General features: G+C 40.0%; 1 protein-coding gene across 1 annotated transcript in view; it reads left to right on the top strand.

Moving 5' to 3' along the window:
- Nucleotides 1-13,137, top strand: part of FMNL2 (formin like 2) — a 346,942-nt gene that overhangs the window by 277,539 nt on the left and 56,266 nt on the right. The window contains 1 exon segment of the mRNA XM_071216434.1: nt 1,307-1,400. Coding sequence (XP_071072535.1) covers nt 1,307-1,400 — 94 coding nt within the window.

Here is a 13,137-nt window from a genome sequence, read left to right as displayed (position 1 = left end):
CCTTATTTGTGTAGCTTTTACTACCAAACAAAAACCAAAAATATTTGCATGCAAAAACAAAATAAACCAACACAAAAAAACCTATGCATGCACATTTCCTTATATTCATCCTCCTTTAAAGGCCAGTACCATGTGTTTTTTCATATCCCAGATTACCTCCAGAAGCATGTTTTCATCGATTTATTTTAGTTATTCTAATGTGTTTCCCATTCCGGTGAGGCATTCTGCATTTCAAATGTGTAATGAAATTTGTCAGCTGCTTCTGTATAGACTGAAGATCTGAAAACTATGACTTTACCTCAAAAATATGATTTTAATTAGGTCCTTTCTCATTTGGCATGCATTGCAAAACTATGAAGACCCTATTTAAATAGTAATACTATTGCGAACATCACCTGATTAAAGCTTTGCAGCTTAGTGATTGCTTCCTTAGTTTGATAGAATCCCCAGTAGTCATGCATCTCTGTTCCCTTTCCACTACAGGGAAGTCATTATTTTTCTTAAGACAATTGACATTGTGGGGAATCAGGAAGGTCTTTGTTTAGAGATTGGCAATTCCTTTTATTCCAGAATAGAGATGAAATACTGAAGTGGCCTTATGATGAAGAAGCAGTGCTGTGCTTGGTGTTGTATTTGAATACTTAGAATATAGCTCTAGAGTCTCCTTCCAAAAATATTTTAGATAACCCTTTGTTTTCTTAAGTCAGAGAATATATTCTTGTATTAGCACAGCTGTAATCCTGTTCATTTCAGATCTCCTGAATACGATGACTATATGATAGAAATTTCCATTGTCTTGGGAGTTTTTATGGCGTCATCTGCAAATGAGCAGATTTGATATGTAGGACATTAATTTCAGTTATTTTGAAATTTGTAGGCAACTTTTATGCCTCTGGCTCTAAAAGCTAGAGGAACTATTTAACCAGTGGTTTGCTTTCCTGCAGCTTACTAAATTTCCCATTGTCTTTGGCGCATCAATAACGTTTTTTCAAGGATATTGTCCTGAGTCGTCTGATGAATAGGGCTAAGAGGCTATTCTTCCCAGGATTTGTTTTCAATTAGTAATTTGTAATGTTGTGAATGGGAAACATGACTTCCAAATTTGCTCTTTAGACAAATCACATATTTAGAAGTTTAGTAAAGGCTTAAAAACATACCTTAATATAGTTTCACCTTAGTTAGAAAAGGTTTAAAAGATATACCTGGGAAAAATATTTTACCACCATATCCCTCCTGAAAGGAAGAAACAGTCGATTCATCGTGTCACTTACATTGATTTGTCTTTTTTCCTTCTTGTTTTTGACAGAACAAAAGCCCTTGTTTTAGAACTGTTGGCAGCTGTTTGTCTTGTCAGAGGTGGACATGAAATCATTTTATCAGCATTTGATAACTTTAAGGAGGTAGGCTATTCTATAGTTTTAAAAAGAATGCTCACACAAATATGTTGTATTTGGACATCATTGAACAGAGTGATTTACCTTTTCATTTGCTCTGGAGGCTAAGGATTATAATAGTTAATTTTCTAAGATGTTCCTGAGGAAGAAGTAATGAACTTTATCTAAATATTGTAAATGGATAGATTATCCTTTCTTTGGTGTTTCATTTCCAGGATAAGTTAAAATTATTTGCCTGACTTATTTTGCTTTGGAGAACATGGGGTAGCCAGTTTGAAAACAGATTTTGTAAAAGTATGTACTTTTCATTAGGGTTTATACTTGGTCACCTATTGTGGAAATTTTATAATCTCTTTCCTCATCATTCCCTTCCTTAAATCCTATTTATCATCATTGCTCTGCTGGATGTTATGAGCCAGCCTATCAAATAAATACTGGCACTGATTTTAGGAGTTTGTCACCGTGCACAGCTGGTCCTGTCACATAGACCATAGGTGTACATGGGTGAAAATGGAGACTAAATGACAAAAAAGAAGGAACAATTAGATGCGGATAACATGACACCAGGGATTCTCTTCCAGAGTATTAAGACATCATGGCTGAAATAATAGTGGTGTTAGTGGTATCGTACAGCATTACATGGTCATGAGCAGTTCCTATTCGTACCCCTAGTGTTTGCCTGATATTTGAGGTTACTTTTTTTAAATTAATCGTTTTTATTTTTAAAGAAGCTTTAGAGTACATACATGTTACATTAAAAATATGTATAAGGAATGGTGGTCTAGTGGCTAGGGAAAAAAATATAAGGGATCCCCATGTACCTCACTCCCTCCCCTGCCCACACTCTACCACGTCAACAACATCCCTCATTAGTGTGGAACATTTGTTAGATTGATGAACACATATTGAAGTATTGCTACTAACCATGGACTATAGTTTACATTATAGTTTACACTCTGTCCTGCGCAATTTTGTAGGTTATCACAAAATATACAGTGGCCTGTATCCGTCACTGCGGTGTCATGCAGGACAGCTCCAATGTCCTGAAAATGCCCCCATATTACTCCTGTTCTTCCATCTCCCATCCCTCAGAACCTCTAGTGGCCACTGCCTTTATATGAATAATAGGCATTCTTCCATTGCTAGAAGTCTACTTTAGTCTGTTGTTCATTCCCCAATCTGAGATTACTTTGACAAGAGAAATTACAAAGGTAGTTCTTGGAGAACACCGGAGGAACTCAAAAGCCCAGGTAACAGAAGGATCCCCAGCCAAGTTATTCCTTATCCTGGCAATTCCATTGGATTCCAAAAGTTTTTGGATTAAGCCCCAAACTGGATTAAAATCCAGATCTCAGAGAGATCATCTTTCCCAAGATCCTCTGGAATAGAACCCATTAGTGTTTGTTGAGGACCTGCTTTATGCCAGGGGCTCTGCCAAGGACACACAGGAAATTATTTGGTTCTATAATATCATCCTCGACAAGTATTTGTATCTCCATTTTATACAAGAATAAAGTGAAATTCAAATATATTGTTTATCATGGTCAGAAAGCTAGGTAAGTGGCAGAACCAGCCACGGGATGTGGTGGTCCTCATCCTGTATCCTCCTTTCATGAAACTGTGGTGAAGTTTGGACCCAGTGTGAATCTCCTGAGGGAAAGATGAGTTAGAATAGGATGCTAGGCCCCTTAGTGGGACTCACTACACCAGCTGCCACATGTAGTTCTGTACATAGACTGGGAAGCTTCAAAGACATGAACAAGGAGAACACTCGTCCTACTCCTTTATTTGCATTGCCTCTCCTCCCCTCAGATCCTGGTACTTTGCTTGGAAAAAGGGATTATCGTAACACTGTGAATGAGGGCAAGGCAGGGGCTCGTGCCCGAGAAACTTTGTTCCTGTGGCTCGGTGAGAAGGGCATCAACCTATTATCTGTCCAATCTCACAATGGAAGAGTGTTTTATTGATCTTGCTTTTTACGAAAATTAATGCCACTCATAGTACAGAGTCTTTTATTTTATTCTTTTTTAAAAGATTTATTTAATTTATTTCTCTCCCTCCCCCTCCCCCCCAAGTTGTCTGCTCTCTGTGTCTATTCACTGTGTGTTCTTTTGTGTCTGCTTGTGCCAGCGGCACCCAGAATCTGTGTCTCGTTTTGTTGTGTCATCTTGCTGTGCCACCTCTCCGTGTGTGCAGCACCACTCCTGGGCAGGCTGCACTTTTTTCGTGTGGGATGGCTCTCCTTACGGGGCGCACTCCTTGCACATGGGGCTCCCCTACACGGGTGCACCCCAGCGTGGCGTGGCACTCCTTGTGTGCATCAGCACTGCGCTTGGGCCAGCTCATCACATGGGTCAGGGGGCCCTGGGTTTGAACCCTGGACCTCCCATGTGGTAGGTGCCCTATTCATTGGGCCAAATCCACTTCCCTACAGAGTCTTTTAAATCTCTCCCTCTTCTCTTTCTTTCCTCTCTACTTTGGTGGATTTCTTTTCCTTAGGTGTCATGGTGAAGGGAGGACTCCTCCATCTTTTTTAGCCAAAATGTCATTGGAATCTTTTGGCTTTAGGAAAGTGAGGGAGCCTGATTAGGAAAAGTTGTCCTTGTGATGTGTGATACCCATGCAGACAGGGTTGGGGTGTGAGTAGTACCTTTGAGCCACCTGTGGCAAAGGGAGAACCTTACAAGATAACAGAATACCAGGGAGTTGGACAAAAGGAGAGGCTTTGCCCTCAAGAACACTGCTTTTAAGGCTTTTTATCCCTTTTAGTAAGCTGGGGTTCCATTTATCTCCCTTAAAAAGAATGAAGGGATTATCCCCACTTGTGCTGGGAGGACTCACTATCAGACATCAGTATCCATTTTTTTTTTCCGAATAAAATAATATGGTTTAGCGTAGCCAATAGTTCTGGCTTGATCATTGTCAGAGCACAGCAGACCATACTGCTGCAATATGGCTGAAGCTAAAAGGAAATTTAAAGACGACACCTCTTAAGTATGTAGCAGGAATTTTGTTTTTTTTCCCTTTACCTCTTGAGCCATCAAATGCATTCTGCCTAATTTGACCACTACTAATTAATTCAAAAGTAACTTGAAGCAAGGTATCATGTAGCTCTTGATAGGTTTTTATGTATGGTTCCATAATGTTCCAACATTTTAATTAATATTCAGAATCAAAACAATTTCAGTTTTCTATTGCATCCCCCAAAGAATCTTACTGCAGCTTGTTCCATCTGCAGGTATATGTTTTAGGAAATAGGGAGCACCTTTAATTTAAAGGTATCTGATGGTGGGAAGAATATTAATCCAAGTCCTTGATTTTGGTAGGGGTGGGGCCTAAGCCTGCTGTCCCTGAGCAAGTAGATACATAGCCTCAGCATATATGGTGATAAATCAGATTGGATTACATAAATTCAGATGGCAAATCTGTGCCAAATGTGGTTTGTGATGTGCTGAAAATGAGTGTTAAGAGTAGACGACGACTAACCTGTTAGCCAACCGTTGCACTCCTTGAATTCTTTTCTCTTCAAAAAATTTATTTTTAAAATAAAGGGAATAAATACATGTGGTTTTGGTGTTGAAACATCTCCTCATGAAAAGTTATGGTCCTGAAATGAAGACCAGGGTGAGAACAAGGAGTCATCTGTTTTTCCTTACTGGCTAATTTAGCCATGTGGAAGGACATGCAACCATCTTCCTAAACTGATTAGTTGCATAGTAATATATTTTTGACCATTTGATCTTCCAGAAAGAAAAAACAATATTTGAAAGTAAAGGTCACTCTACTGATATTTGTATTCCTTCAGGGTCTTGTGTGCAAGAAGCAGAAACTGATTCTAACTTTCAGGGGGAAGAGTGGATTGGAAGGATGTTGGAAAGGGCACAGACTTGGGAAGGAGCCTGGAGACCCAGGCGTGGAAATGGGCAGGCATCCTCAAACGTGGCTGGCCGCCGGCTGTGCCCTTGAAACCCAGCACCAGAGACGCTATATGGGGCCTGGTTGGTCATGCCCTTCTTTTCCCTCCAACAGCATGGACCAGAGCTAGCAATCCTCTGGGTCATAAAACTACACTTAGACTGGCTAAGAATATCAATCAGCCCCCACTTTAGATTTTTAAAGATGATATTTAATCCAGTGTCCTTTAGGACCCTTGAGGTGTTCAACCTAGGCTTTACCCTCTCCAACTTTTCCTTACTCGTCCTTTCTTGTTCTTCATATTCCTTGAAATAGCTGAGAAATTGCCTTACTTTAAAAAAAAAAATGGGCTCCAAACGTCTGGCCAAAAAAAAAAAAAATCCTATTTGAAATCAAAGGGAAAAAGTGCTTAGGCCCCATAGACTCTGCAAGTGAAACAGCCTATGACACTAGCAATAAAACCCTGTGAGTGCTTTGAGTCACCAGCTCCCCCAAGCCGCACAGAGGTGCACCTGGAATTCATCAGGATGCCAGATTGATTATAACTGTATTCTCATTTGCTCCTATAATGACAGCATCTGGCTTTAACAAAAAAGGCTGACTTCAATTGTTAAAGACCCAATTCCCTCCCACTTCTGACCTTCCATTATAGATAGATGGAGCCTTGTGAAATGAGTCACTCAAGGCTACCAGTTCTCTTGTACGTAGCACTCTTGGCAGAAGCTTTTTCTTTGCCGGGTTCTAGAAGGCTTCCTAAGAAAGCTGATGTGGTTTAGCTACTGGGCATCTGAAAGCACTCATGCTACATGTTATTAAGTTGATTTAAGAAAGGCTGTCAAGTTTTATTTACAGTGGACCAAATTGTGCAGGAAGGAGAGCAGACATTTTGGTTTGCTTCCAGCATCCCTCAGAGTTTAATCCCATCTAATCTAAACTCTCCAATATCTAAGGGTGTAAGATTATAAATCCAGCACAAGACTATCCCGATGACTCTTTATGTGGTAAATTTTTCAACATGGTGGGAAAGGTACACACTTTCTTCTGTCTCTCATTGAATTGTTAGCAATGTGTTCTCTCAAATCGCAATCTATGAGAGCTATAGTTTTAGATTTTATTCATTGTTCCCTGTATCAGGCCTGATGGATTATCTAATTCACCAAAACTCTTCTCTGCTCAGTCCGTCTTCCTAGGGCCAGCAAGCAAAGCCACAGTCTAATGTGGTGTTAACAGTGCTAAGGAGCTATTTTTTGGTTTGCCTATTAACCGTTATAGTTATCACTTGCGCGTAATAAAGTACCCCAAACTTAGTTTTGTTATGCTGATGGATTCTGTGTGTCAGGGAGTATCTCTGTTCCCTGGTTCCCAGGGTGTCATCAGGGAGGATTCAATGGACTGGGGCCTGGAATTCAGGTGGAGGCTGCGTCATTCATGTGTCTAGCCTCTGGGTTAGTTGACTCAAACAGCGGGCTCAGCTGAGACCATCAACCAGAGTTCCTGCACGCAGAACTCTCTGTGGCTGGGGCTTCTCACACCGTGGCAGCTGGGTTCCAAGAGGAACATCTGAAGGGCAAACATTCAAAAAGACCGAAGTTGCAAGGTTTGTTTTGAAACATTCGTAGACATCATGCAGTATCTCTTCTGCTGCATTCTGTTGGTTACAGGTGAGTCACAAGTCTAACCCAGATGCAAGGGGAAGGAAATTAGACTTCACTTCTTGATGGAGTGTCAGGCCCATAGTGCAGGAGAGCATGGGATATGGGAGAAACTGCTGTGGCAGCTTTGGAAAATAAGAGTTATCCTCAATAAGTGATAAGAATTACCAGTATAGCTATAGTTCTTCCTTTTTTTTTTGTCTCTTTAGTCATCCTAATACTTGGCTTCTCCTCAGGATTGGGAAGTTTATAAATTATGATTTGAGATAGAAGGGATGGTAATTACTTCTTTCAAATGAGTATGCTATATGCAAACTGTGGTGCGAGCCTTTCTAGAGGTGAAAAGGGTCATTTTTGTAGGATTTCCAAGTCCATTTTAATAAACTAGTTATTTCTTTATTACCAGTATCTTATCCAGTGAGGAGGTGAAGGCTGTTCTCCTGCTGATTGTTAAGGAATAAGTCGTGCTAACTTAACTGAAAAAAAAAAAGTTTCATAACATGTCCTTGCGCAGTCTGTGTCAACAGCATTGATTAACACTATAAGTAAGAAAACGAGTAAGACACAGGTCCCGCTCCTAATAGGGAGCCTCTCAGTCAGATTGAGGAAAGAGAGAAAATACTTGGACGATATATAATACTGGATCCACAATGGTGCTTTGTGCAGAGGAGGAACAGGTGAGGGCAGGAGGGTAGAATGGCATAAGAGCTCTCAGGTGAGGTTTCCTATAGGAAGGGAGTGGGTTAACCAGGTGTGTTAGTTCCCTGTGGGTGCTGTCAACAAACTACCACAAACTTAGTGGCTTAAAACATTTAATTTCTTCTGGTTCTGGAGGTCTAAAGTGGGTCTTACATGATGGTCTTCTGAAGGCTGTTTCCCATTTCTTTGCCTTTTTCAGCTTCTAGAGTCCACACACATTCCTTGGCTTGTGACCCTTCCTCCATCTTCAAAGCCAGCAACAGAGCATTTTCTGTCCCCATCTTTCTCCTTTACTGGGTCATCACATTGCCTTTTCTCTGTCTCTGAGCCTCCTGCCTCCCTCCTTCTAAGGGCATTGTGATTACTTTAGACTCTATCTCCTACTCGGGGATACTCTCCCCACCTTGAGATCCTTAACGCTATCACATCTGTGAAGTTCTTTAGCATTGTACAGTAACATCCACAGGTTCTGGTGATTGGCATGTGGATATCTTTGGGGAGCCTATTAGTGTGGTTGACAGCACAGCTGGGTCTTTGAAGGGTATTGGTGTGGTTCCTTCTTCTACTTCTAGGGATATCAGGGAGTTGAAATGATTTGAGGCAAGCCCATATTATTCAGCCTACCACACCAGGTAAAGAGTAAAAGGGTCATCTCATACAAAGAAGGTGGCATGTTAATAAAACTTCAAGGAGTTTTGTTTGACTTGACTGTCCAGTTTTAAAGGGGGGAAGCATGAAAGGAGAGGTTGGGGGCAGATTTTGAACTGCCTCACTGCTTATCCTAGGCTTCATGTTGCCCTGTGGCTTAAAGATAACAACGAGCGGTAGAGGGAAATAGGGTCCCCAATCTTCTTCAATCATTGGCAGTTTGGATCGACTTTCTCTGCTAGTAAAGAAATTGCTGTTCTGTTTTGCTCCAAAAGTCAGTGGCAGTGGGCTCAGCATCAGGTCACTTGGACAGGAGAGAGTGGTTGGGAACTGATATTTGTTTCAGAGATTTTACCATTCATATTTCTCATTCCTTGGGCTGCTTCTTCCATTGATAGTCATCGGCTTCCACAGCTGCTTTATTCAAAAACTCCTAACCATCTTCAGGACTTTCCTTCTTTTGATGTGTGCTGGAGTGAGAGTGTTAAAAAAAAAAAAAAAAAAAAAAAGAAGTATAGGAGGATAATGGTGCTTAGAGACAGACCAGATTGTCTGGTTACTGGGTGGGCATTTGTAGGATGCTTTATTTCTCAACCTGACTTTGATTCCATCCCTCCCTCTCTCCACAAGTCTGAGGGAAATTTTTTTATAACAAGGAGCCCCATCTTCTATTTCACTGACAGCAGCCCCCCTTTTAAAAATAGGGTGTCACTTCCCAATTTTATTCATGTGGGAAGACCATTTCTAAAATTTGTTTCCTTTACCAATTGTAAAACAGCTGACGTATGTGCCTTCATTTCATAATCTTCGAAGATAACAATGGAGGACCCTGAGAGAAAGCAAGTGAGAGCTAAGTGTTACTTTACACCTTCTTTAACATGTAATCACATACCAAGCACTTGAAAAAAAAAATATTGCTTTACGTTTAATCTAAGCACTTTCTATGCTGTTCAAACCTACCGTCAATTTTCTACCAAAAAGTGAACATAATGGGAGGAGTTATAATAGATTTGGTAGATTAGGGAGTGTTGAAATTATTAGGGAAGTTCTTGCCTGATGGGGCTGATTGGCGCCTAAAGGAAGAGGGAGGTCTCGAGTAGGATTATGAAGGAAGACAGAGACCTGATTTGTTGGAGAATATTCTGGGAATAGAAGAGGAGATTGGTATGAAATCTATCTCAGGAATAGTACAAGTCAATGTATGTGTTGATTAACAAGGGAGAACACCTTACTGGGCCCTGTATTATAGAAAAAAGAATGACAGAAGGAAATCTGATTAAGATTCTGAGCATATAATGGTGGAGAGATTTGAAACCTGCAATTTAGAAAACCTCAACAGGAAGATAGATAAAAGTTGAAGGAAAAAGAAAAAAAGGAAGGAACTCAGTTATATAGTACTTTACCATTTATCAAGTGTTCTTATATGTATTTCATTTGATTCTTTGGGAATCTGAGAAAAGTATTTAATGTAATTCAGATAAATTTTGAGTATCATTCCACTGCATAAAATACATCAGAGGAGAAGAGATGGTGGAGTTTGGAAAATAGGTGGTTCAGGTGCTAAATTCCTGGGCCCTGGAGCCAGTTTGTGGCCATGACAATGGATCCAAAGCCAAAAAATTGGAGAAAAGTCAGCCAGAGACAGGGCGACCTACAACATATGGGGCCTGACATAGAATGGGAATCAGAATCTATTCAAATAATGTAAATTTAGTTAAGAACAAAGTAGTCCAACCATAATGAACAAATATCATCTAGGGATTATTTTATTTTTTTCAGGGAAAGAAAATGAAATTTTATTAAATTCCGTTTTTAATGATTGTAAAATGTCCAAAGTCAGTCTCAGTTGTGAAATGAAGATAATGAGTGAATAAATAGGCTTAGACATGATTGATGGGGGATACCATGTGTGTAATCCAAGTAGAGAAGGGGCTTGTAAGTAAAGAGGTGAATGCCACAGGGAATGTTCCCTTACAAGGAAAAGAGGAAGAAGGCAGGTTGGAGTGGGCCCAAAGGATGCTCTGAAGAGGTAGGTAATGGCAACATAGTTTGTTGAAGAGGAAAAGAGGTTAACTGGCCTGGGCTTGTGGCTCCAGTTCCTGCTTTAGGTGAGAAGTTGGTCAAATGATCTCTATATCCCTTCCACTACAATTTTATGATTCTATATAAATTTGTGTGTACATTTGCCTATGTTATATGCATTGCACATACATATTCAAATAGTTCCATCTAAGAAACTTTGTGTTTCTTCAACTGCAGATTTGAAAATAAGATAACTACATAATAAAATAATAAATGACTTCATTTTTAAAAGCAAAACAAAAAACCCTATGAAGACTTACATGTCCAAGGCCAGCTGATAAGATGGTAACCAGCTGAAAGTAGATCACTGTGACTTTTAAGACTAAGTTACCACTTTTGCCTCTTGTTTCCTTTTGTTACCGCCTGCTGAGTGGCTACATCAATCTCTTCAGTCAAATCTCATTTAGAAATATCTGCAAGGTATCACAATACCTTACTGCTTCAGTAGCCAGAAAGTTAGCCAGGCAATCTGTTAGCTTCACTAGTGGATGCCTGTGTATGAAAGCATCCTGGTCTGTGCAGGCTTTGAAAGACTGGGCTTTTGAGTCATCATTTGGACTTTATTTCCCAGATCCTCCATCATACTCCAAACTCTTTTCTGCCCACTGTAGTTCAATAGCCATTCTTTATTCCTTTGTAGTGCTTATGGCTCCTGCCCAATTCTTTCATTCTCTAGATCAATCTGTCAAGGATATATGGTCATACTTAGTTTTCATTCACAACAATTTACTGAAACAGCTAGAAGAAAATGGCTCAGCAGTTCATGATTTGTTTCCAACAATCACTGTCAGTCCCCTTCATCAGGAAGTTGATCTCTCTGGCAGACGTTCTCCCTCAGCTCCGCGTCACTGGAAAGTACAAATGGCCAATCGCTGTAACCTGAGTCAGAGGCTCCGTTTTGTTTCAGGAGTTCGGTTTTAGACGTGGAAAATGAGGGCTCCTTCCCCACCAGTAATTGTACCAGCAACACATGTGGTAGCCCAGATTTATGGGTATACCACTAAGAACAACACAGGATTTTCCATTTTGAGGTGTTTTACGGGAATAGATAAAAAACCTTGTAAATAGGATATTTTACATGGTAGGTATCAAGAATGTATTTAGTGTGTTAGTAAAAGATAATTTTTTTGTTCTTGTTTATTGGTTCTTGGTTGCTTGACACTTTTGTGTGTCAGGCATCCCAGATTAGTTGGATAGATTTCCTGAGGCTAACTCGCCCTAAACTTCAGTGAATACATGTTCTACAAATCCTGTAGGAGAGCTATTCTGTACCTCTTGTATTCTTGCTTGAAATCTACTCTTCTTTTGGCTTTTGGTAATGAATCTAGGTGAGGCATGCAGGGAACACATTGGGACTACTGCCACCCCACCTGATGAGTGCCAAGGACTGTAAAGCCTTGTTAAACGTAACCTAAAAGAAGTCTTTTTTTTTTTCTCTTCTTCCTTGTAAACTGGTGGAGGGCTTCTTTCCAGGCAGGGAAAAAGCCATCTGGTCTTTGAGTAGTGTGGCCTCATCTTTGTGGGAAGGCAGAAGCAGTAGTTCTTTGTATGGTGTGGGTAACTCCAAAACAATATTGTAAGAAATCTTGTTCTTTTTTAATAAAGATTTTTTAAAAATTTTTTAAAATTTTTTAAGATTTTATTTATCCCCCCCGCCGCCCCCAGTTGTCTGCTCTCTGTGTCCATTCGCTGTGTGTTCTTCTCTGACAGCTTCTATCCTTATCAGCGGTACCGGGAATCTGTGTTTCTTTTTGTTGCGTCATCTTGTGTCAGCTCTGTGTGTGTGTGGCTCCATTCTTGGGCAGGCTGCACTTTCTTTCGCGCTGGGCAGCTCTCCTTACAGGCAGTACTCCTTGTGCGTGGGGCTCCCCTACGCGGGGAACACCCCTGCATGGCACAGCATTCCTTGTGCGCATCAGCACTGTGCATGGGCCAGCTCCACACGGGTCAAGGAGGCCCGGGGTTTGAAGCGCGGATCTCCCGTGTGTTAGGCGGACACCCTATCCATTGGGCCAAGTCTGCTTCCCTGTAAGAAATCTTAATCTTAGAAATCCATTTATTTGCTTCATGTTTTAGGCTTTTAAGAATTCATCATCTTTGTAGAAATAAAGAGGTTATTTCCGCATCCTGTAGTTTTTGACATTTTGGGCTCCATACTCCTTTCCATTCATAAAAATTACTATGGACCCCAAAGAGCTTATGCTTATGCAGATGTATAATTGGTATAGTATATACCAATCTGTAGATTCTCTTTTGTTATTTACTATTTTAAATACCAATAGACTACTGTATTAAAAATTAAAATGAAAATTAATTTAAGAAATTTGCAAACATGTACTCCTTTAAAAATATCGTAAACCTGGGGAGCAGGTGTAGCTCAGTGGTTAAGCTACATCCCTGGTAGCTCCTTAAAAAATAAAACAAAACAAAACTTAAGAAAAAAATCATAACTCATTGCATATTAGTGTAATTTATTTTCATAAAAATAACTTTTCTAAAACTTAAAAAAACTTAGTGCAAATAGTTGCATTTGTATTTTTGTAAATCTTTTAAAGTTTAACTTAATAGAAAACAGCTGGATTCTCATACCTGGTTCTGTAGTCAGTCAGTTGTATTGTTTTGGTTGAAGTATGTTAAAGTCCAGCCCCGCTCAGATACATAGATGGAAAAAGGAGTATATTAGTAGACTTTTCAGATAATTGTGGATATTCTTCTTTGGGACTATACTATATGAATGTTTTAAGTAG

The sequence above is a fragment of the Dasypus novemcinctus genome, chromosome 7 (genome assembly GCF_030445035.2).
Source record: "Dasypus novemcinctus isolate mDasNov1 chromosome 7, mDasNov1.1.hap2, whole genome shotgun sequence".
Taxonomy (NCBI): domain Eukaryota; kingdom Metazoa; phylum Chordata; class Mammalia; order Cingulata; family Dasypodidae; genus Dasypus; species Dasypus novemcinctus.
This window is presented reverse-complemented; position numbering and strand designations above follow the sequence as displayed.